The following is a 21687-nucleotide window of genomic DNA, read 5'->3' as shown; positions in this document are numbered from 1 at the left end:
TCAGCCCTTTTTATTTAGGGCCAAGGAGGCCAATAGTTCCTGTTTAAACAGCAGAATTGCACAATTGGTATTTTCACCTATATTTGATGGCACAGAAATATAAAAGTCATACAATTTCCATTGAGATCCTCCCTTCCCTCCAGAGTAGAATTCATACAATTGCTTCTTAGGTCAGTTCTCGGGCCTTTAAGAATCACCAGTTATATTTTGAAACATATCTACAACTAGTCTGACAATGAGAACACTTTTAAAAAAATTCTTACAGGAAAAACGTTAAAAATAATTTTGTGGCACATTAGACTGCTTAAAGAAACAGCAAAGATGAAAAATAATGTACAATTATAGTCCCTTGCTTACAGAAATCACCTAAATAAAATATTTTCCCTAATTAATTATCTTCACTTCTTATAATTTATTAGCAGAGATGAATTACAAGAAGCAGAATGCACCATTTTTTGGTTCTTGGTTGTAGCTGCCAGCTTGAGAGTTCATGACGGTAAATGTAAAGCAAAATATGATTATGCTCACAAATTCTGGAATGGGAAAAAACCAAAATATCTCTTTTAAAGTGTTTCTCTATCCTTGCTTTCAAGTCAAGACAAAAAATTCACAGCAGTTTAAAGGATGATGAAAGACTAAACATGGGCCGACTAAAATACATACTGAGAATAATTTTACCTATTACACTAAAGTGAAAACTGTAATAAGTACGATATTATATTACCAAGTAACATTCTAGAGTATGCTGCTGGAGCAAATACAGCACTTAACAGTTTCATTTACAGGGTAGGCATGGTAGCCTTTAGACAGAACATTTTCACACTCTTGAAGGAGCAACCTTTAAAACACAAACACACATAAAGTAGTATGTAATTCATAATAGCTGGCCAGGCACTTGACTGGGGGAAAGAGACTTTTCAGATTTTGAGGTAAACTAGAATTCTTTTCAGCAATTACAAACATATTCTAAAAACCACACTTTATTTCACACCAACTGAAGTTATTCAGCATTTAACTGTAAGTTTGTCACTCTATTGTGCCAAAATTCACACCTACATGTAACTTCTTAAGAAGCTATTAAAATAATAGAACATTGTCAAGTCTGAATTCTGGCCCCATTTAGATATACATCTGTGCTTAGAACATACTTGAAAAAACTAAAGGTACAGCCATATAAGGGCTAAAATGAGTATCTTTTTTCCTAAATTTGATATTAAAAAAAAAAAGAGTCCTACTGTCACTCAGAGCAGAGGAGGAGGAGGTGGAAGACAATGACAAGGATGGAAGTGACAAGCCTCAATCTAGCCTCGAGAAAATTACAGAGCGGTGTTCCACAGGAGCACAAACACAGCAGCAGAGTTTGTTTACAGGTGTTGACAGTATGTGAAAGCTCTCTAAAACATTAACGCAAAGGAACACAACTCTCTGGGTTTATTCCACTCTGGGCACAGTCTTATGTTTCTTCCCCTCTTCGGAATTCATTTCAAGGCAATGTGGAGTTTACTTAAAGGAAAACTCATTTTAGAAGATGGAGGACCTCAGTAAGTATCTACACATCAGAAGACAAGAACAGAAAGTGGCCATTTTGGAGCTAGTCTTTTATCAGAAGTTATCCAAGTCTAATTTTCACTAGAATTACCATGAAATTATCTGCAAATGGAAAAGCCCTACCTCCAACCCTCATAACTAACAACTGATTCTATTTTCCATTCCCTTCTCAAACAGCAATTTCAACAGAAAGGCGACTTCTTGTTCTGAACAAACTCATCAGCTTATTATCTGGTTTGCACAGACTAATTCATCAACATCCTGTTTTGCACCCTTCAAAGAACACTATCAATATAGAAAATTTTAAAAAATTTTGATGAGGCATCAAAATAAATTTCTCAAAAGAATGAAAATAAAAAATTCAAAATTCTCAAAATAATGAAAAAAATTACTGGGTTTAATTCAGAGTTTCCACATGGCTAAAAACAGTCTATATACTTTTATTTATAAAAACCTCTAGGCTGACCCTCCTCAAGATGGCAAGTTTTTCCAGTCATGGTGAAGGATTTGTGCTAACTGACCTCTTCCTTCCTTGCAGGACTAACAGTATACATCTGGCAAAACTACTAGCTGGAGTTACTGGTGCAATGAGCAAACGTGGAAGAATTTCTCTCTCTGTGATGCTAACTGGCTTGCTCAAGTTTTGAAACTGTGACCCAGGTCTGTCAGCACCATGCTTTACTCAACTGAAATAAGCAAGCCGCCATTGTGGTGGGACGAGGGAGAGGGTGGGGTGAGAAGGGGAATGAGGGCAATTATATATATCATTAAAATACCATGATATACAGTGAAAATGTGTCTGTTAATACATCTGAGACTTGAAAATCATTAATTTTAGCTATTAAAACTACATTCAGCTATTACAATTTCAAACACCTGCAAATGTAGAGCTTTCAGATATGCCCTAAATTTAAATATGAATGGAAGTTCATTATCAGCAAGCTAGAAGAAACAAATTGCATACACTTTGTAAGTGGTAACCTACCCCCTGCCCCACCCCCCCAAAAAAGTAGAAATTAGGTAAAAATTAAGTGAAATTATTCATAATTGTTTCCAGTTTCACCTTTCTCTTGGAAGAGACCCAAATCAGGTCTCTGGAAATCCAACTTCATACATGTAAGAAATGGCATCTGCTATCACATCGGTAAGTCTTTCCCTCAAAGGTAGACAGGTCATAGATGTATCTCAGACATTCATTTCCATGTATAATGATTTTTGAGACATCTATTCCACTGAAATATTATAAATCAAGTCTACAAATCACTCCTAAAAAAAAAAAGGCACTTTGCTGCGAGTTAGATTTAATTATGTGAAAGTCAAGAACACTAGGATAGACTCAAAAGTCAGTATTCACTTGTGTAATTTATGAATGCAGAGGAGATGCCAATTTATAGAATATAGCCAATGATACTATAAACAAACCAAATGGCAACTTAACTATATTCTCAGCAAAACAGTAATTTATGACATTTCTCCAAAAACCATCATAGTTCCAAGTTCAACAATAAAAAGGAAAAAAAAAAAGTCACCAGCAGTTGCTACTTTAGAGCTCAAGACATTGTTTCCTACAGAATTTCATGTCTACAAGTTTGGTTCTCTGTTTCAGAGCATGAATTACTTTTCAGATGAAAAACCTGGGATGGCAGAGGTTTGTTTGTGTGTGTTGGGGGAGAACCCAGGGTGGAAAAACAGTGGGGAGTAACAAGAGGTTCATTTCTCTGGTCAGACAACCAAGTGAGGAGGTAGTTATTCAGAGAACTTCTCAAATAGAGAATATTGTACTGATCTACTGAGAGTTGGGGAAGTAGCAGGAGCTTCTTTGTGAGACTGAAGATAGCAACAGGAATACTTCTCCTCCAGGGAAGTCAGGACCAGGGTGTCAGTGCAGCTAAAATAAAGACAGAATTTGTATAAGTGGCATATAGAAAATGTAAGAAAAACAAGGTCAAGAAATCAACACGAACGATAACATATTCATTTCCAAACTTGTCCTACCTTGACAGTGGCTCTTTTCTGATGCTAGAACTTTAAAAGTATCTATAAGAAAAGAACACACACCATGTCATGAGTTTTGATGTAGTGATTCTTCAAACTCCTAATCAGTGCCAAAAATATGGTACGGTATTTGTACTTTTCATAATAATACCTTCTAGTTTCTAATATTATTGAAAGTGTAATAATGTCTATAAAATACTTAAATGCTTTATTATTTTTTTAAGCTTTTATTTATTTATTTATTTGTCAGGGACAGAAAGAGAGAGGGAGAGAACATGCACAAGTAGGTGGAGCGGCATGCAGAGGGAGAGGGAGAAGCAGGCTCCCTGTTAAGCAGGGAGCCTGATGTGGGGCTTGATCCCAGGACCCTGGGATCATGACCTGAGCCAAAGGCAGATTGCTTAACCAACTGAGCCACCCAGGTGTAGTCTACTTAAATGCGTTAAAAACATTTTAGACTTCAGTACCCTCAGAAAAGGTGCCATAAGGAAAATATTTTATAAGTGTACAGAAAAAATAACAGCAATCTCCTCCAACTTGCCTGATGCTAAATAACAAAATTTATAATTATGTCAGGAGACCACATGCTCACCTTGTTACATCACCACACACGGTAACCCCATACAACCTTGAGTTCCATCATCATTGCTGTTGAGTTTCTTCATTCGGTACTGACGTATTTCTCTTACCAGTGTGTAAAAGGCATCTTCGACACCCTATAAAAGAACATGATAAGGATGGCTTAATAGACACAATCCAAGTTGTAAGCTCTCTCATTTGTACTTCTTTAGTGGATTTAAAATTCCAACAAGCTGATGAAATAGGGTGATTTAGGAAGAGGACACCAAACTTAGCATTCCTACTGAATCACATCAACAGGCTGATACACAAATGGCATATTCTGCAAAAATAACGTTCAAGCACAGAAAAATGGGTAACGTGGGACATACAGAACTACCAGATCTAAAGATTCCATTCAGCAGAGCTAAAGCCCAAAACACTGGCTGGTGTTGATGGAGGAAGGTCTAATGTTTGTACTTATCTTTAATCAAGGGTCCTCATTTTAGTAATATTTAGTAATAGTAGCATGTTAAGGTGGGAGTAAAGTGCCACAGCAGAATATTCATCAGCTCATTTTGGGTTTAAACTGAAGATTAAAAAAATAGAATATTGAAAATCCATAACAACAAAGAATGCGGCTCCTATTTCTTGCAGTCAAACTTCTCTGCATTAAACAAACCCTTGCCAGATGCTCAAAGCTCTGCTATACCTGTCTGGTCTTGGCTGAGGTTTCAATGAATGGAATCCCATAACTCTTGGCCAGTTCGTGGGCTTGTTTTGTGTCCACTGTCCTTGTTGGCAAATCACACTTATTTCCTACTAGTACCATAGGTACATCATCTGAATCTTTTACTCGCTTAATCTGTTCCCTAAAAAAAAAAAAAAAAAAAAAAGAAAGGAGTATGTTATCATAACCTAAGAGTAGGTCTTTAGGAAGGAATGAGCGGCTAGAATAAAAAAGGTTCTAATGACTTTTATCTAGCCCTATTAGCTTCTAGTATGGAGTTTCACTTATCCCCCCACTAAATATAAAAGACCACGCATACTAGGTAGACTGGCTTAGACTTAATGCAGCAGCCACAGGGAAGCCAAGTATTGGTTCACCTTCCAGTGGAAATGGATGGCAATTCTATCTTTTGACACATACCCTTGTTAGGCTCCTTGATTCACTAAAGAGCGTGGCTCCAGATTTAATTGGCAACTTGAAATCACACTCTAGATTAGGATCTGAAGTATAAAAAGTAAAGCTTAGTGCCTCAAAACAACTTTTTGAGGTTTTCTTGAGAGTGACAGTATTTAATGAAAGACAGACACTTCTCTAGGTGGGTGGTGTCCAGACATTTTCTTCCAACAGTATCATAGCTGGAAGTCCAAGATACAAAACAGAAAACACCAGACCTGCTCTTACTAAAGGGGACTGAAGGATCTGGAACTCCCAACTTACAGCACTCCCTTCAGAGACACAGAAGACACAGCACACAGCAGTTTGGAAACAATTGCTCTAGATTTTCTTGACGAATACTGTCCAATAAAACTTTTCACGATGATGGAAAGGTTCTCCATCCGTGCTGTCCAACTATATCCGCTAGTCATATGTAGCTACCGGACACTTGAGAAGTCAGTTGCTATGTGGTCAAGGAACTGATTTTTCAGTTTTATTTAACTTTAACTGAAATAAGCACACAAGGCTGGGGCCACCATACGGCACAGCACCACTCCCGACCCTAGCCCCAGATCACACACGAAGTCATGTGCTGAACCCATGTCACACTGGCTGTCTGCAGCACTGACCTTTGCTGTAATGGCAGTGGCCTATTTTTTTTTTAAGATTTTATTTATTCATGAGAGAGAGAGAGAGCGAGCACACAAGCAGGGGGAGAGGCAGAGGGAGAGGGAGAAGCAGACTCCCCTCTGAGCGGGAAGCCGACATGGGGCTCGATCCTAGGACCCTGAGATTATGACCTGAGCCCAAGGCAGACGCTTAACCATCTGAGCCACCCAGGTGCCAAGCAGTGGCCAATTTTAAAGCATAATGTAAGACAAGACAGCCTAAGAGGAAAAACGACTTCTGGAAATTCAACAAATATCAGATGCTTGACAAGTGTTGGACATTTTATTACATATTGCTATTATTTCCAGAGAGCAGATGGAAAGTAGAGCAGGTTTAGATGGAAAAAAACCCCACCGAAGTCAGTTTTGGACTAGCTTGTTTCTGCGAGCAGACATCATCGTATGGATGGAGCACAATCCAGGACTGCAGGCCGTAGGAAGAACATCTGCATAGCGTTGACTACGTGATAGGAACTTTTCTGGGTGATTAACATGTTTATTAACTTGTTTAATTTTCAAAATAACTTTTGGTAGGTACTATTCTCTCCATATTACTGATAAGGAAACTGAGGCACAGACATTTGGTAGTTTGCCCCAAAGTCCCATGGGTAACAGATGATGGAGCCAAGTTTCAACCTGTTGTATTACTCTGCTCAAAGAACATGGAGCTAAGAAAAAGGAGTCCTGGGTTTTTGGGCCTGGATCTGCTACTAGTAACAACCATGACTCCAAAAACCTAAAAAAATCACTTTCTGCAGCTCTACTTCTGATTCCGTAAAACAAGGATGTTGTACTAGAATTTTTTATGGTTTGATTGAGCTTTGAAACTTTATGGTTCTACTGAGAAAGACCATCCTTCCTCTTTATCTACTCCCCATTCGTTTCTTCCTATCATCTTCTCTCTTCTATGACTTACTGATGACTCTTTCTCAGACATGTTTTCCTCTCTGAAATTCCTGTGTGATCTCTCATACCACCACCTCTGGTTCTGAATCATCCCATTAGCAAGCTTCATTTATATATCATCACACGTTCTAGCCATGGTGTATTATATAAAATAAATTCCAATATTAACTTTCAGTTATAATCCCAAACCTCAATGTTAAACCATGTGAAACCAACTCTTCTCATAATTAAAAACGCTATCTTCCCTAGTGTGGTATCCTCATCCCCCCACAAAGCTTCAGAATACACTTATAGATCATCCTTTCAGAAAAAATAATGTTCCTAGTACCTGTAGAGGTTAATATCTGCAAATGATTTGCTATTATTGATGGCAAATACACAGAGGAAGCCTTCGCCTGTCCTCATGTATTGGTCTCTCATGGCACTGTACTCCTCTTGACCAGCTGTATCCAGTATGTCCAACAGACAGGTTTCACCGTCTATAACCACCTGCTTTCGGTAAGAATCCTGGGGATGCGGAGGGTGGGGGATGGCAGGGAGAGAGGAAGATTTCATTTTTATTAGAAACCATAGGGAATGCAATGCTATTGCCAAGGTCAGATAAGCTCCTACCTAAGTTTATTTCCATCTCTCTGGTTTGTCCCTCAAACTCCTCATATATAATCACAAACAGAAAGTACTTAATGTCACCCTACGAAAAAAAGCCCCAAATCCTATACGCCTGCAGAAAGGAAAATGTGGTCACTCTGTTCCTGGGAAAGAGAGAAAAAATGCGGTAATTCAAAAGACAGCTCTACTGCAGTTAGACTAGAGATTAGGTTTCACAGTGTATTTTACTAAGGTATGAACTAGACTTTTCTTACTTGTTTATTGTACATTTAAAGTTCTAAACATACCTCCACCAATTATACCTGGCCCTGGATACAGTGTCATTTGTGTTTATGACTAAATACACAAATAATTTTTATTTCAGACAAGATTATAACACAAATATATTTTTCTCATCATGGTGAAATTTTACCTTTGGGAAATATTCCTGAATCAAATTCCTAAATATCCCAAACAAGGTATACAGTTATAATTCCTCATGAGGAAAAACATGCATAATCACATATATTTATATTTTAAAAGTTTTTAATTTGGCTCTAAGGCAAAAATTTTACTTGTATTTTAATATTTATGTTTTGGGAATTCAGTTCAAAGAAAATAACCCATCACACTTGGTAAAGATCTGGCTCCAGAAACAGAATGTGACTTGGTTTCCCAGCTCATTGATCAGTGCCTCTGTAACTCAACTTCATTGTGGGACTGTAATATACTTTCAAATTAACATAGAACTCGCATTGCCAAAACTTACTTGAAGCATGAAATATGATTAAGTCTATGAATGTTCCGAGGAAATGAGTACAATTAAAATTATAAAGATAGGTTTTAGTCAAACTAATTTACAGTAACAGAAGTCAGAGAAGTGGTTATTTCCTGGCAGGGTGGGGTTTACTGACTGGAAAGTGGCATGGTCGAACACTCTGGGGCACTGGAAACGGTCTATATTTCTGAGTGGTGGTTACATAAGTACATACAAATTTTTAAGTCACCGGGCTGTAGATATACCATTTTTGTATTTTACTGTATGTACATTATCCTTCAGTAAATAAAATTCAGAAAAATATTAAAAGGTTCTAACTATTAATACTAAAGCTGTTAAGCAAGGACTAATGACTAATTTTTAATAATGGCTATGTTAGTTAGCTTCCATTAAACACTCAGTGGCTGGGGGTGGGGGCAGGAAGACCAGGGTGTGGATTAAAATAAAATAATCTCTAGTCAGACATTTCTAAACTGAATAAACAAAACCTTTTATTTAAAGGACCTTAGATGCCATTATTCAAGCCAATTTATAACATGAACTCACAAAAAAAACTTACACTGATTTTTTTCAACATCGCTGTGTTGATAGGCAGGACATGTTTATGGTAATTTAATAGATGAGGAAAACGAAGCTCAGAGAGTTTAAGTGATTTGCTCAACATAACACAACTAAGTAAACAGCAAACAGGGAGTGAAAGAAATCTAGGCGGTGACTCAAAATCTCATATTCTACTCCAGCCCAGTCTCAGCTGCTTCAGCCAGCTAATTAAAATTGAAGAACACCTAGATCTTTGAATCCTTTATCTCCATCCTATTATTCAGTCACTCTTCCTATGGCCTGTGCTTAATAGAGCTGTCATAGGAGTTCAACAGTGAGTATGCAAAAGTTTACTGAACTATTGTCAGTTTTTTAGAAAAAAACTTCAGCAGCTAATAAAAATGAACTCTTCTCCACAAACATGGAAAGCTTCGTTACTGTGTTACTGAACGCAGTACCCCAAATAACTTTCACTTTCTCTCTTGATTATTCCTTTAGCTAAAGAACAGCTGAAGGACAGGTGTAAGGGTGGACCAAAAGCCAGAGGTAGGGTCAGCGCACTACCACTGGGCCTCACCTCTATGGTGGGATCATACTCATCTACAAAGTGGTTCTGGATTAGCTGGATTGTCAATGCGCTTTTCCCGACACCACCTGCTCCAACCACCACCAGTTTGTACTCAGTCATTTCACACCAGCAAGAACCTGTGGGAAAGCAGCAATTAGGTTTAATGGGAGAGCCACAACTACAGTACTTCAAAGCCTTCTATAATCAATAGTAACTAAAGCCTGAGTTTGAAATGTATCGGTTTCATACACGTGACCCTCCACTCGGTTCTCAAAGTGATTCAGGAGTACAAGAACATTCGCAGGTTACTGCAGGCCTCAGAATTATGGTTAGTCGCCTGGCTACCCCCACCCTGCTCTATTTTTCAACAGTCCGTGGGCCCCGCCCTCAGCCTAAGGTAAAGGAAACCCCTCTTCCTACTCCTCCCTCAAGTCTCCTCAGCTCCGGTGGGGCGGCCTCCGGGCCGTACCCTCATCTTACACCCCCGCCAGCCCCCAAAGATCTCCCCCGTAGGGCTCAAAACGAAGGACCCCCGCCGAACGGCCTTTGTCTCCAGCCTGCAGACTCCGTTCGATTCCGGACAACAAGGAGGCGCCTGTATGCTCCAAAGACGAACGCTACACACCACAGAGCCTTACCTCAAGCTCCGCTGCCTCCGCTTCCGAAGGATTTAGGACCACAACTGGGAAAAATGTTGGAGACCCCGGAACCGCCATGAACAGCCCCCACTAGGGAGCGGCACTTCCGGCCCCGCCCGCTACGTAATCAGTCGGCGCCCCGGGCGCCCGAGTCCCCGCCCCGGCCACGTGGGCCCCCGACCCAGGAGTCACGCGGCGGGCCGCGCCCAGCCCCGCCCCTCCCACACAGGACGTTTCAAAAATGAAAGCGCTAGGTGCTAGAGTCTCAAAAATCAGTAAAACTTTATTCGCTTCCATTCTTTCGCCATTAACAGAAAACTGGAGAAAGCAAAAATGTTTTGTGTTTACAAAGATAAACGGCCTCTTTACCCAGAGATCAAAACCTCAAACGACAACGGGGAAGATAAAAGCGCCCTCCCCCACATCCCCTGAGCTGCCCTTGTCATCCTAGACAAAGCCTTCATGAAGTCCACTGGCCAGGGACCCTGGATGTGGCCAATTCAAGATGAGGGCCAAGAAATCAGACCAATCCGTTCCCGTGATATAAAGTTGAATAGAAGCTACACCAAGGGTCAAGTGCCTGTATTTCACAGGACACAGGAACCAGGCGGCTACTTATAAAAAAAACAAGATTCATTTCAGGCACAACTTTTTTATTTTTTTTTGTTTTGTTTTGTTTTTAAATCAGTAAAAGAAACTGGGTCCTAGAAGCTGCAGTTATCTAAGCAGCAGCAAGTTTGTGCATTCGTCTTTTTTTGTTTTGTTTTTCTTTAAATACGATTAAATTACCACACTGCTGGCACACCTCATTTGCATGAAATTCTGCACCATACATACTAATTGTAGTAAAATTACCCCCCTCCCCAATCCCAGGAAAAAAGAAACTACTCTGGAAGATAATTTTCACTGAAATCTAACCAAACTTCGTTAAGTGGACTGTGACAAGATTATAAATGATATGAAAAATAACATTTTAACATTTGGCCACCAACTTAAGGAAATGGTTTGCCTATACAAATTTTTATAATTTTTGTAATTTTAAATATATTCTACCTTCATATGGTCCTCAGGATTAAAGCATAATGAACAGGAAAGAAAAGGAAAAGAACGCAACTGAGTGCTAAGGCAGAACATCTTGCCAGATAGTAATGAAGGTAGAGTATATGCTAAATACCAAGTGCAGAATTTCATAGAGCCAACAAGATAACAGTCTATATTTTTCACTTACACAGGCGAAGTGGAGTTTGCAATTACCAGTTGCGTTAAATGCACCAAATAAAGCTCCTAAAATTGATACTATAAGGCGCCACCTTAAGTTTTCCAGGCTGCAACTGTGCATAATTTTAAAATGGTTTTCTTAAATTTATTTATTTTTTTAAACATAACACGAGGAAGGTGTTAAAACTGGTGTAATAGCTCAAGAGAATAAGTATTCCAGATTTTGGGAGGGATGAAGAGGGAGATATTCAGAACCCTTCACCAGAATCCCCCCAACTTGATCATAGTGGATTAATGATGTGCTTTGTGGATGTGGTTAGTCAAGGACACCAGCTTGACGGATCTTTCTTTCTGCACCAAATCCCTGAAAAGAAGTAAAACTGCAGTTAATTACTATAAAGGCATTACTTTCAATCATTGTAACCACCACCGTATTTCTTTCCCAGAGGAGGAAATTCATAGTAAGCCCTCCTGATCTACTACCTAAAATCTACCAAAAGATCAGGAAGACCAAGAAATGTGCTTCTTACTGTGAGCAACCTTTGTTAGGGGCTGAACCAATGTGTAGGGAGTTTTAACTAACTATAAGCCTACTGAATGTTGAAAGAGAATCCTGAAGTTGCCTGCTTCATTAAGCTCTGAGCTATGCCGAAATAGGACCCTGAATAGCATACTGGTCTGTCAGCTGTCCCTACCCACCCCAAAACCTTGTATGCTCTCATACCATTGAGTTATCTGGTCCCCTTGGTTGACGAAGAACCATTAGGCGAGGAGCACTGGCATCATCCAGGGTTATGTTCTTCAAGCGATTGACCAACCTATCAGGTCGTGGAGCTGCAACAGCCTTGGGGCCCTCGCTGTAATGAAGTCAAGAGGTGAGAAGAAACAACTCTTGGTGCGAAGAAAGCAAGTACCTGCAGAGGAGTAGGTTTTCTAACTACCCAAATGACTCAGTTTTAATGGGGGGACTCTTGCCTCATCTAGCCAGCTAGCTAGCAAGACAGGACAGACAAGTTTGTTTATGTTTTATTCCCAACTCAAGGTTTATTACTATGGAGGAACTGGAAGAATCATTTGGGTGAGGGTCATCCCTGGACTGGTCTGCAACTAGAAAAACCAGTTCCATAGACACATAAAATGAGGTAGTGGATGTGAAAAACCTTAGAAAAGTTAAATATGAAGAAATATTTCAAGAGACTCCCAGCTCCTTTCATGGTAATGTTACGGATTTAAAACCTTTAAAAAAGCAGAGACAGTATTGCTAAACTATAAATTAGAATTTTAAGCAGCATATAAATGGCTTAATGGAAGAAAAAGCTAAACAGAATCCTTTAAGAACAAGGACTACATAATCTTATTATAGTTAAGTTCTAATACATAGAAAGTACCCAATTAATATTTCATGGGGCCAGACTGAAAAGACTTCAAAATTTAGACAATGAAAAGACTCAAGGTAAAAAAAGACACAGGAAGGATCAAGAAATAACCAGAAAGTGGCAGGATTAAAAAAAGCAGTGATGAAAAAGTGAAGAAGTGTGATAAACCAGAGTTTATGGAAGTTTAAAGACAGTCCAGGGAGTTTACCAGCCCAACAACAACAAACTCACCAGACTCGCCAAACATTACAAGCGCTGCACTTGCCAGTGCGCTGATTAAGAATCACTGAGAATTCCACCTCATCTCCAGCCTGTAGCTCAATGCCATCTTGAACTTCTTTCACATGGAAAAAGAGCTTCTTGCTATCTCCTACTTCATAATTAATGAAGCCAAACTGGGGGAAGAGGGAAGGGGGAAAAGAAAAAAAAGGGACACATTACAAGGGGGAAAAGTACCTCACTCTAAATGAAGCACAATGCCTGACCCTAACTAGAAGCTGATTTATAAAACATGGTATTAATGCTGATGCTCCAGTTTAGCTGCCTGTGCTAGAAAGTAAAAGCATATGGGTCCGAAAAACTGTCAGGGAAGAAATCTATCTTTGAAATCACTGCTATTCAATCTATCATAGCCTGACTGAAACAAAGGTCGCTTTGTGTCTTCATATAGTATATGGAGCTTTTGAATTAAGCAAAAAATTATACTGAGATCTCAATATGAGGAATAGTTTTGTTTGCCCTAAATGTATTTTATGAACACTTTCACACATGCTTGCTTTCTTTGTGTGGCCTGCAAAAGCAGCTCTGAGCTAAAGTACACAAAATCTTACAGTCTTTCTATTCTGAAAAATCTCACTCCAAACTTATTTTCCCTGTCATGTAATGTTAGTTATCAGTAATACTCTTAACTTTCTTTTTGCTCATATCACCATTTTCTTCATGTGGTTTTCTTCATATTTTTACAAGCTACCTCAAATCAGTGAAAAAGGGGTGGAGCAGAAATAAAAACCAAGGTGAATATTGGTGGTTCTTCCTTGGCTGAAAAAATTTCAAGGTTTTGGTTAACACTTGTTTACCAACTCATAAAAGGATCAAGTTCAGATCCAGAGATACTACCACTTACCTGATCCTTCACACACTCCACTGTGGCCCTACGCAGGGGTGTGATGTTGTAGGCCATAGTCTGTGCATTTTGGCCCAAGACACATAACTGGAACTTGACACTCTCCCCTTTCTGCAGGCAATCCCCTTTGTTGGCCATCCCAACTATGCCAAATGGATAGACCTCACCTTTCATATCCCCTGTAAGGAGAAATTACGTACAAAGTCTAAAAACTAGTATTTCACAACAGTCCTATGCTGACGGTCCTAATAAATTTTTAAGTAAATTGCTAAAAATGTATTATGTTCCTAGATTTTTATACCTGAGAAATTCTACCATAAAGCTTCAATGAAATACTATCATGAAAACAAGTGAGAACTTGTAGTACTTCACTAGCTAACGAACAGTTTTATTTTTTTCAGTAATCTCTATACCCAATGTGGGGCTCAAATTCACTACCCTGAGATCAAGAGTCGTATGCTCTTCAAACGGAGCTAGCCAGGTACCCCTAATAAAGTTTTAATTTTTTTTTTTTAAGATTTTTTTTATTTATCCGACAGCGAGAGAGGGAACACAAGTGGGAGGAGTGGCAGAGGGAGAAGCAGGCTTCCCACCGAGCAGGGAGCCCTGTGTGGGACTCGATCCCAGAACCCTGGGGATCATGACCTGAGCCGAAGGCAGACGCTTAACGACTGAGCCACCCAGGTGCCCCTCCCAATAAAGTTTTAAACTACACTTACAAAATTAAAAATAACACTATCACTCACAACCTCATTACCTAAATATTTGGGTGTTTTAAGCGGAATGGGTTGCTAACATGATCCACTGGATTATCTTCTTCCTGAGTTCACAATGTGAGACAACCAGTCAAAAATATTTCTGACCCACACCTAATTGGGCATTCAGTCAGGAACAGGCAAAAACAATGTGGATAAATTTCTTTGGCATTCTACATCTTTTCTTTGTTCTGACTGTGGCTCCCTCAAACCAACAGGTACTTGTCTCAGTTCAGAGCTCAGCATACTTTTTCTTAAAAAAGAGTAAACATTTTCTGTTACAACTCCTCAACTTTGCTGTTGTACTCAGAAAGCAACCAAAGACAATATATAAATGAATGGCTATGACTGTTTCAAGAAAACTTTCTTTCAGAAACAAGCCACCATATTTTTGTAGAGCTCTTCCCTAGAGTAAAAAAGTTGGCTGGGGCGCCCGGGGGGGGGCTCAGTCGGTTAAGCATCGACTCGATCTCAGCTCAGGTCTGGATCTCAGGGTCGTGAGTTCAAGCCCTGCATTGGGCTCCACGCTGGGTGTGTGGAACCTACTTAAATTTAAAAAATAAACGAACAAATAAGTAAGAAAAATTAAGAGTAAATAAAAAACGTTGGCTGGAGGTCAGTGCAGGCTAGGAATTAAAAACCATGCCAAAGGTTTAGCTGCTTATCAGTTCGCTTGGATGGTGAAGCCACCGAATCAACAAAAACGAAGAGAAAACCATCAGGTGGAAGAAGCAGCTTCAGAATTGGAAATGCTTTTAACAATTCTCTTCATTGATTATAGGGTAAGTGAAGGTTTTCTTTTCAAACATACAGGAACCACAAACTTTTGGATACACTTCCAACAGATAAAGTCATGCAGAAGGATTAGAGACAGGTGGTCTGATGTAGCTGTGTTAATACTAATAACTACCATTTATTAAACACTTATAGATTCATATTTAATCTTTCCAGAATCTTAGATTGAAGTTATTGTCATTTTATTTATTTATTTATTTTTAAAGATTTTATTTATTTATTTGAGACAGAGAGAATGAGAGACAGAGAGCATGAGAGGGAGGAGGGTCAGAGGGAGAAGCAGACTCCCTGCCGAGCAGGGAGCCCGATGCGGGACTCGATCCCGGGACTCCAGGATCATGACCTGAGCCGAAGGCAGTCGCTTAACCAACTGAGCCACCCAGGCGCCCCATATTGTCCTCATTTTAAAGAAGAAACTGAGCTAGCAAAGATTTAAGTAATTTGTCTAAGATTCTATAGCTAGGAAGTGGAAGAGCTGGTGTTCAGATCTAGGCCTGCCCTACTTCAAAGTCCATGGTTTTATACAGAGTTGTTGTATTCCTGAATAAAAGAGCTGTTCTCATCAACAAGTAGGAAAATGTGACCTGTCTAGTCTCAGAAACCCCTAGGCTTATAGATTTCAGGCAAGTTTCCTTTTCCATAAAATCTTTGCTTTGGACTGTATCCTAGAGCCAATGTTGAAGAATAAGTGGATTGGGGATTGGGAAACAAAAAGAAGTGGCATGTTACAGAGGAGGAAGAAGGGCAATTCAGTAAGTTGCTCAGCCCTTTAGTTTTTAGGGCCCTTTTAGGAATATGGTGTAATCATGGCATTGGTTTAAAATACTGATTTGCAAAAAAGGCCAGATTTGTACGGAGTGATTTAAAAACAAAACAAAAACAGTGTGTTTAATAACCACCACTGTTAGTAAAGGTGGGAAAGTAGAACAAAGTAAGTTTATTTTAAATATGAATTAGCTCTGAATTAACAAAAGAAGTGATTAAAATAAAAGATTGATTTGCTGTAAAATCTATTCCTATTTGGAGGGGTGTTGGTGTGGTGGGGAGATGGTGGGAGGTACTTAGGAGTATGTAAAACAAACTCCTAAGGACCTCAGGTGGTAAAAGGAACATGTTATCAAGATTCATTTCTTTCTCTCAAATTACCTATTCTTCCCCACTTCATGCTCTTTGACTCTTACATGACACAAGATTTATTCTCTTTGTGAGCCAAGCTATCATCTTTGGTTGGAAACTCAAACCCTCTCATCAACCCCATCATTATGGTGACTTAGCTATACTAATTATCCAATGGTTCCTACTACCATTCCTATTGCATACTTATTTTATGCACAAAGTAGTCTTTTTTTTTTTAAGATTTGAGAGAGCCTGCGCACATGAGTGGGATGGGGAGAGGGAGAGAGAAGCTCAAGCAGACTCCACACTGAGAGTGGAGCCCAACTCAGGGCTCAATCTCATGACCTGAGCCACCCAGGCACCCCCAAAATTGTCTTTTGCTGGGGGTAAGGGGTGGCACCAGAACTCAGAGAATTATTGAAGATGGGGAGAAAAAAAGCATAAAATGAAAAATACAGAGCACTCTGGCCCAGAGACACACAGTAGGATCCACATGGAACCCTAGCTATTAAGGAATTTATACAGTACTTTTACAGAGAGCAGAAATGTTCACAGAAGTGAATGCTACTAAGAAAATTTGTTAATATTCACGTAAATAACGAGAATAATACAGGAAAACTATAAAATTGTACTAAACAGTCAATGTGAGTATCTGATTATCACACATTAGATGCCTATTGTTAGTGTGAGATTTTATTCTCAGTCGTCAATGTAACTCAGTTGCTCACCTATCAGTCATTTGTTCACAATATAAACCCAGGCTGATCTAATTTCTGAAGGATATAAAAATAAAATCCAAGAGATGGGGGTAGGGAAGAGTCACTTTTCCTTATTTCAGTTTTTAAGGAATCAAAAAACAACTGCAACAACACCAACATATTTTAAAACGTTCAAAGTAGTCATGTGAAAGTAAAAACAAATTTCCAACAATCTGATAGGGATGCTCATACCTTCCTCCACAATCTCAATCATTCCTTGGTACTCAGTCTGTGTTGGATCCACACTCCTCAAGGGGCGAATGACTTTACCAGAGTAGATGGTGGGATCAGCTTCCTCAGTAATGCCATTCACTACAAAACAAAAGCATGTTATAACTCTTACTCAACAATTTTAACTCTATTCCAGAGGAAAAGAAGCAAAAATCATTGCAACAAATGTTAGTAGAGGGTTGACTGCTTGTCTGCTACTCTTGAAATATTTCTAAACTACTTTTAAAATAAAGAAAGTTAATTTGTTTAAGGAATTAGCAAGTATTTATATTTAAAACATGTCTTGTTCTCTTCATCTTTTCTGGGTGACCAAATACTACTTTTAGTGGGTGTCTTCCCTGGTCTCTAAAATGGCAACACCAACACTTATATACTTCCCTGTATTTTAATCTTTTTTCTTTTTAAATGGAGGGGGGGTGCAGAGGGAGAAGCAGGCTCCCCGTGCGGCAGGGAGCCTGATGCTGGACTCGATCCCAGAACCCTGGGATCATGACCTAAGCTGAAGGCAGAGGCTTGACCAACTGAGCCACCCAGGCGCCCCCTTTATTTTAATCTTAATAACAATATATTTCTAAACATACTACACACAATATTTTACTCATCTTGTTTGCCCGTGAATACATACAAACTAAAAAAACAAAACAAAACAAAACTCAACAAAGGCAGGGATTTGTCTGATTTCTTCACTGCTATATCCCTAGTACCTAAAACAGAGCATGCACTTAAGATATTTACTGAATTGAAATGAACATTCATGGCTGTCCTTTCTCTAGGTCTCACCAAGAAAAAGTGTTACTTGGGGAACTGAGATGAAAGCCAAAAGTTGCAGGTTTTTTTAAAAGTCAGAGATCCTAAATAGCAACAATTTTCTCAAGTTCCCATTATTTTTCGTATTAGACTCCTTCTCCAAAACAGTCTCCTAGAGGAATGCCTCTCTCCCCATCCCCATGGATTACATCTTGGAGTTATTTTTTAAGAAAGAGAGATTAAATTGAAAATAAGCATAAAGCCAATGACCTAAACCATCTATCTAGTGGTTCTCAAACGTGAGTATACATCAGAATTATCTAAAGTATTTATTAAAACAGATTGCCCGTCCTGACTTTAGTAGGTCTAGGATGGGGTCAGAGAACTTATTATTTCTAATAAGTGCTGCTGGATCATACCTGGGGGACCACTAATCTAGAATGATTGGGTTTTTGCTCCCTCTCGCATGCTACCCCTTATTTCGTACCAAAAGCAGAGACTGAATAAGTAGAAATCACAATTCATTACCTGAGTGTGTTTTGTTCACTTTTTCTGCACTGACTTTGTTGCCTTTGCCTTTGGACAAGCTGTACTCGACCATGTCCCCCAGTTCCAAGCTATCAACATCACCAGAGAACTCACTGGGAAGAAAGGAAACATTTGAATAAGCAATCACCACAATTATCAAGAGGAGCAAATAAATTTTATTTCTTCTATAACAACATTCATGTTGTTCAGCTTACTTATGCTGGATACTGTATTAAGCACATTATAGGCACTGACTCATTTAATCCTCAGAAACAACCCATTAAGAGGTTACCATTATCCCCAGCTTCAAGACAATGAAACTAAGATACCAGGAGGTTAATTAGGTGGCAGAGTCTGGATTTAAACCTGAACCATCTAAGACTCCACACCCTTAACTAACACTATGCTATATTAGAACACCAAATCAAATGTACAAATCTCTGGTAGCAACATATGTAACAGTGTTCTTTCACTGAAGCAGAAAAGTTCTTGTCCAATGTTTAAAGCAGGTACAGGCCTTTATCTTTTGGCCACATGTTCTCTATACAGACAATTAACTTTTGTTTATACACTGCCATAATTTTACCAATATGTAATTTGGAAGTAAAAAATATATAACCACCCAATACTAAATGTTTTGGACTCCCAAACCAAACAACAGATAGTAAGCTCTAAGTTCTACAAGGCATTCCTCACCTGTAATGGAAAAAGATTTCCTTATCATGATTGGCTGTTTCAATAAATCCAAAATTATCCTTCAGAGTTGCCACATAACCCAAGAGCCTCTTGGAGTTGGAATTACGACCTAAAAGTCGCACACAAGTTGCAATCTGTTGTCCAGGCCTCTGTTTGTCACTAATACTAAATTCAACCTGTGAAAAATAAGGATGTTCATTAATACCATGTCTTTTCCACACCAAGCTCTTTACCTCAGGACCTATTAACTTCCCCAGACCATGCTTTCCATTCCAAATATCCTTTGTGTTAAATACTCTGATGGAATACATTTTCACCAAAACTAACACTTCTATGTCTCATTCCACTTTTCATAAGGGATCAAGTTTTGTTCTCCAGTGTGTATTTATTCCTTATAGATTCTCAATTTCTCTAAAGCAGGGCTATCAGAAAACCAGACAATGTTAAGTATGAGAAAAATGCATTGCAATATAAAATCTTTGGTGTGATTTTACTTTGATAATGTTTTGCGGTGGCTGTTTTAGCTTGTAATATTATTACTTTTATCTAAGTTAATTGACTTAGGCATATCTTAGCTAGTGTTTAAATACTGACTTCTCAAAAAGCTTTAACAAAGGGCTTCCTAGACCCTGTTCTAATTGAATAAGCTGCTTTTAAATGGGAAGATGTTCCTGTATTAACCTCATAAGCACAAAGCAATTTTAGCAAAATTTGATAAAATTAAAAAGAAACCATTGTGCAAGACTTTTAATTAAGATGACAACCTTTAACCCTCCTCTCAAATAAACAGAATTATCTTGCCTTATCTCCTATTTGAGGAGAAGTAGATCCTTCCACATCCTTGGCTTGAAAAGCAATAGTCAATTTCACCCCACAATCATCATAAGCAATAACACCATCCTCAGCCTCCTAAAAAAGAGAAGTCAACCACACTCAAAATCTCAGCATTTGATTTTGCTCTCAACTCTAACCCACTAACCTCAATATCCAGTCATTATCTGACAACATACTCCAGAGCAAGTATAGGAAATAGAGATAAGACAATCCCTGCTCACGAAGAGCCCAGTTTAGCAGAGAACACAGATTCATAAACAAGTGTAATACACTATTATAAATAAGCACAATGACAGAAGGACTCACTAGGGTCCAGTGTTGGCCAAGAAAAAAACAACAAAAGGGCAGAAAAGCCTCATACAAAGGCTATCTTGATCAAATCAGTTTTGCCAGAGCCATTTGGGAAGCAGGGCTTGCAAGAGCTAAATACCATTAAAAATAATCCCCACTGGTTTTCTTTTGTTTTTATTATTTTTAACAGCAGCACTGGGGAAATTCCTACTATGGGCCAGGCCCTGTGAGAGCTTTTTCAATTAAATAGGAGACTGATTTTTTTAAGCTCAGAGGTGAAGTGATTTCCTAAGCTACAAAATAAGTGGTAAACAAGATGCTATTCTACTCTTGGGACGCCTGGGTGGCTCAGTCAGTTAAGCATCTGCTTTCAGCTCAGGTCATGATCCCAGGGTCCTTGGACCAAGCCACATCGGCTCCCTGCTCAGCAGGGAGTCTACTTCTCCCTCTCCCTCCACCCCCCACCCCACCCCTCACCCCCGGTGCTAACGATTAAAAAAAAAAAAAAAAAAAGATGCTATTCCACTCTTACAGGCTCCTAATTATTTCTAAAATTACATTACCTTCTCTCTGGTCTACATTCATGATCTCTGTCCTCTGCTTCAAGGACTATCTAAATGTCCTATTAGGCCTCTTCATCTTTTGCCTTTCTCCACCCCCATCTAGGGTTCATACTATTGCCATTTCTTCCTGAAGTACATTCCTGATGACACTTTCCAAAAGAAATCTTCTGAATACAGAACAATGTCTAAAGTCTTTAGAGTAGCGATCAAACCTTCTTAATCTAGCTGTATCCTGATTTTTCACCCTTATTTCCCTTATTGGGCCCCACCAAAGAAAAACCCTATCTTCCTATTTAATACTTAGTGCTTTCTAAAGAAACCCTGAATTTTTATCTGTACCTCTGTTCTGTGAGGAATGTCCTTTCCTCATTTATCTCTACCTATTAAATGTCAGTGCCTTAGTGAAACCATCCCAGACTCCCCCCAGTTTAGAATTCATTTTTGCCACAGCACTCTTATTGACCTTTTATGGCAACATTTTATATTTTGTATAAATTACCTGCTTCTATACAACTCTCAATTTATTATTTGAGAGCAAAAGCCATGTTAGACTAGACAGCTTTATATCTCTATTCAGTGAACTAGTCAATAAATGGAGTTCCAATGTGTGAACTGAGTCTACCAAAATTTGAAAGTTTTAAACTGCTTTGGAGACAAGTACTATCATTTTAGATGAGCGATTCTCAACCGGGAGTGGTTCTGGG

The 21687-nt window shown here is 38.9% G+C and overlaps 2 protein-coding genes across 6 annotated transcripts in view; both read right to left on the bottom strand.

Moving 5' to 3' along the window:
• Positions 1–2843: 2843 nt before the first annotated feature.
• NRAS (NRAS proto-oncogene, GTPase) lies at positions 2844–10090 on the bottom strand. The gene is made up of 7 exons (XM_045896888.3): positions 9953–10090; positions 9324–9451; positions 7169–7347; positions 4814–4973; positions 4136–4259; positions 3544–3585; positions 2844–3436 (listed from the first exon to the last, which is right to left on the bottom strand). The coding sequence occupies exons 2-5, from the start codon at positions 9432–9434 to the stop codon at positions 4140–4142; spliced, it is 570 nt and encodes a 189-aa protein (XP_045752844.1). The 5' UTR covers positions 9435–9451; positions 9953–10090; the 3' UTR covers positions 2844–3436; positions 3544–3585; positions 4136–4139.
• A 120-nt stretch (positions 10091–10210) lies between these two features.
• CSDE1 (cold shock domain containing E1) overlaps positions 10211–21687 on the bottom strand; it is a 40434-nt gene continuing 28957 nt past the window's right edge. For 4 of the 5 annotated variants that reach the window (XM_045896883.3, XM_064588590.1, XM_045896885.3 and 1 more), the window contains 8 exons: positions 20097–20204; positions 19296–19471; positions 18600–18712; positions 17286–17405; positions 13670–13848; positions 12778–12941; positions 11895–12027; positions 11146–11534 (listed from right to left, as the gene is read on the bottom strand). In XM_045896883.3, coding sequence (XP_045752839.2) covers positions 11487–11534; positions 11895–12027; positions 12778–12941; positions 13670–13848; positions 17286–17405; positions 18600–18712; positions 19296–19471; positions 20097–20204 — 1041 coding nt within the window. In that variant the 3' untranslated portion in view covers positions 11146–11486. Of the gene's footprint in view, positions 11535–11894; positions 12028–12777; positions 12942–13669; positions 13849–17285; positions 17406–18599; positions 18713–19295; positions 19472–20096; positions 20205–21687 lie in introns of all 5 variants that reach the window. The other variant, XM_045896886.3, reaches the window with a different exon arrangement.

Source organism: Mirounga angustirostris, unplaced genomic scaffold, assembly GCF_029215605.1.
Source record: "Mirounga angustirostris isolate CCGP_5_RB_7025 unplaced genomic scaffold, mMirAng1.0.hap1 SCAF_4, whole genome shotgun sequence".
NCBI classification, from domain to species: Eukaryota; Metazoa; Chordata; class Mammalia; order Carnivora; family Phocidae; genus Mirounga; species Mirounga angustirostris.
The sequence above is the reverse complement of the archived record's forward strand: the minus strand, read 5'-3'. Positions and strand labels throughout refer to the sequence as shown.

What these genes read in the sequence shown, in the direction of transcription:
- NRAS (XM_045896888.3), bottom strand. Translation starts at nt 9,434, where the DNA reads ATGACTGAGTACAAACTGGTGGTGGTTGGAGCAGGTGGTGTCGGGAAA. An exon ending in AGTATGATCCCACCATAGAG is followed by an intron (nt 7,348 to 9,323) that starts GTGAGGCCCAGT and finishes CCGCATCCCCAG; the next exon opens with GATTCTTACCGAAAGCAGGT. An exon ending in CCTCAGCCAAGACCAGACAG is followed by an intron (nt 4,260 to 4,813) that starts GTATAGCAGAGC and finishes GTTCTTTTATAG; the next exon opens with GGTGTCGAAGATGCCTTTTA.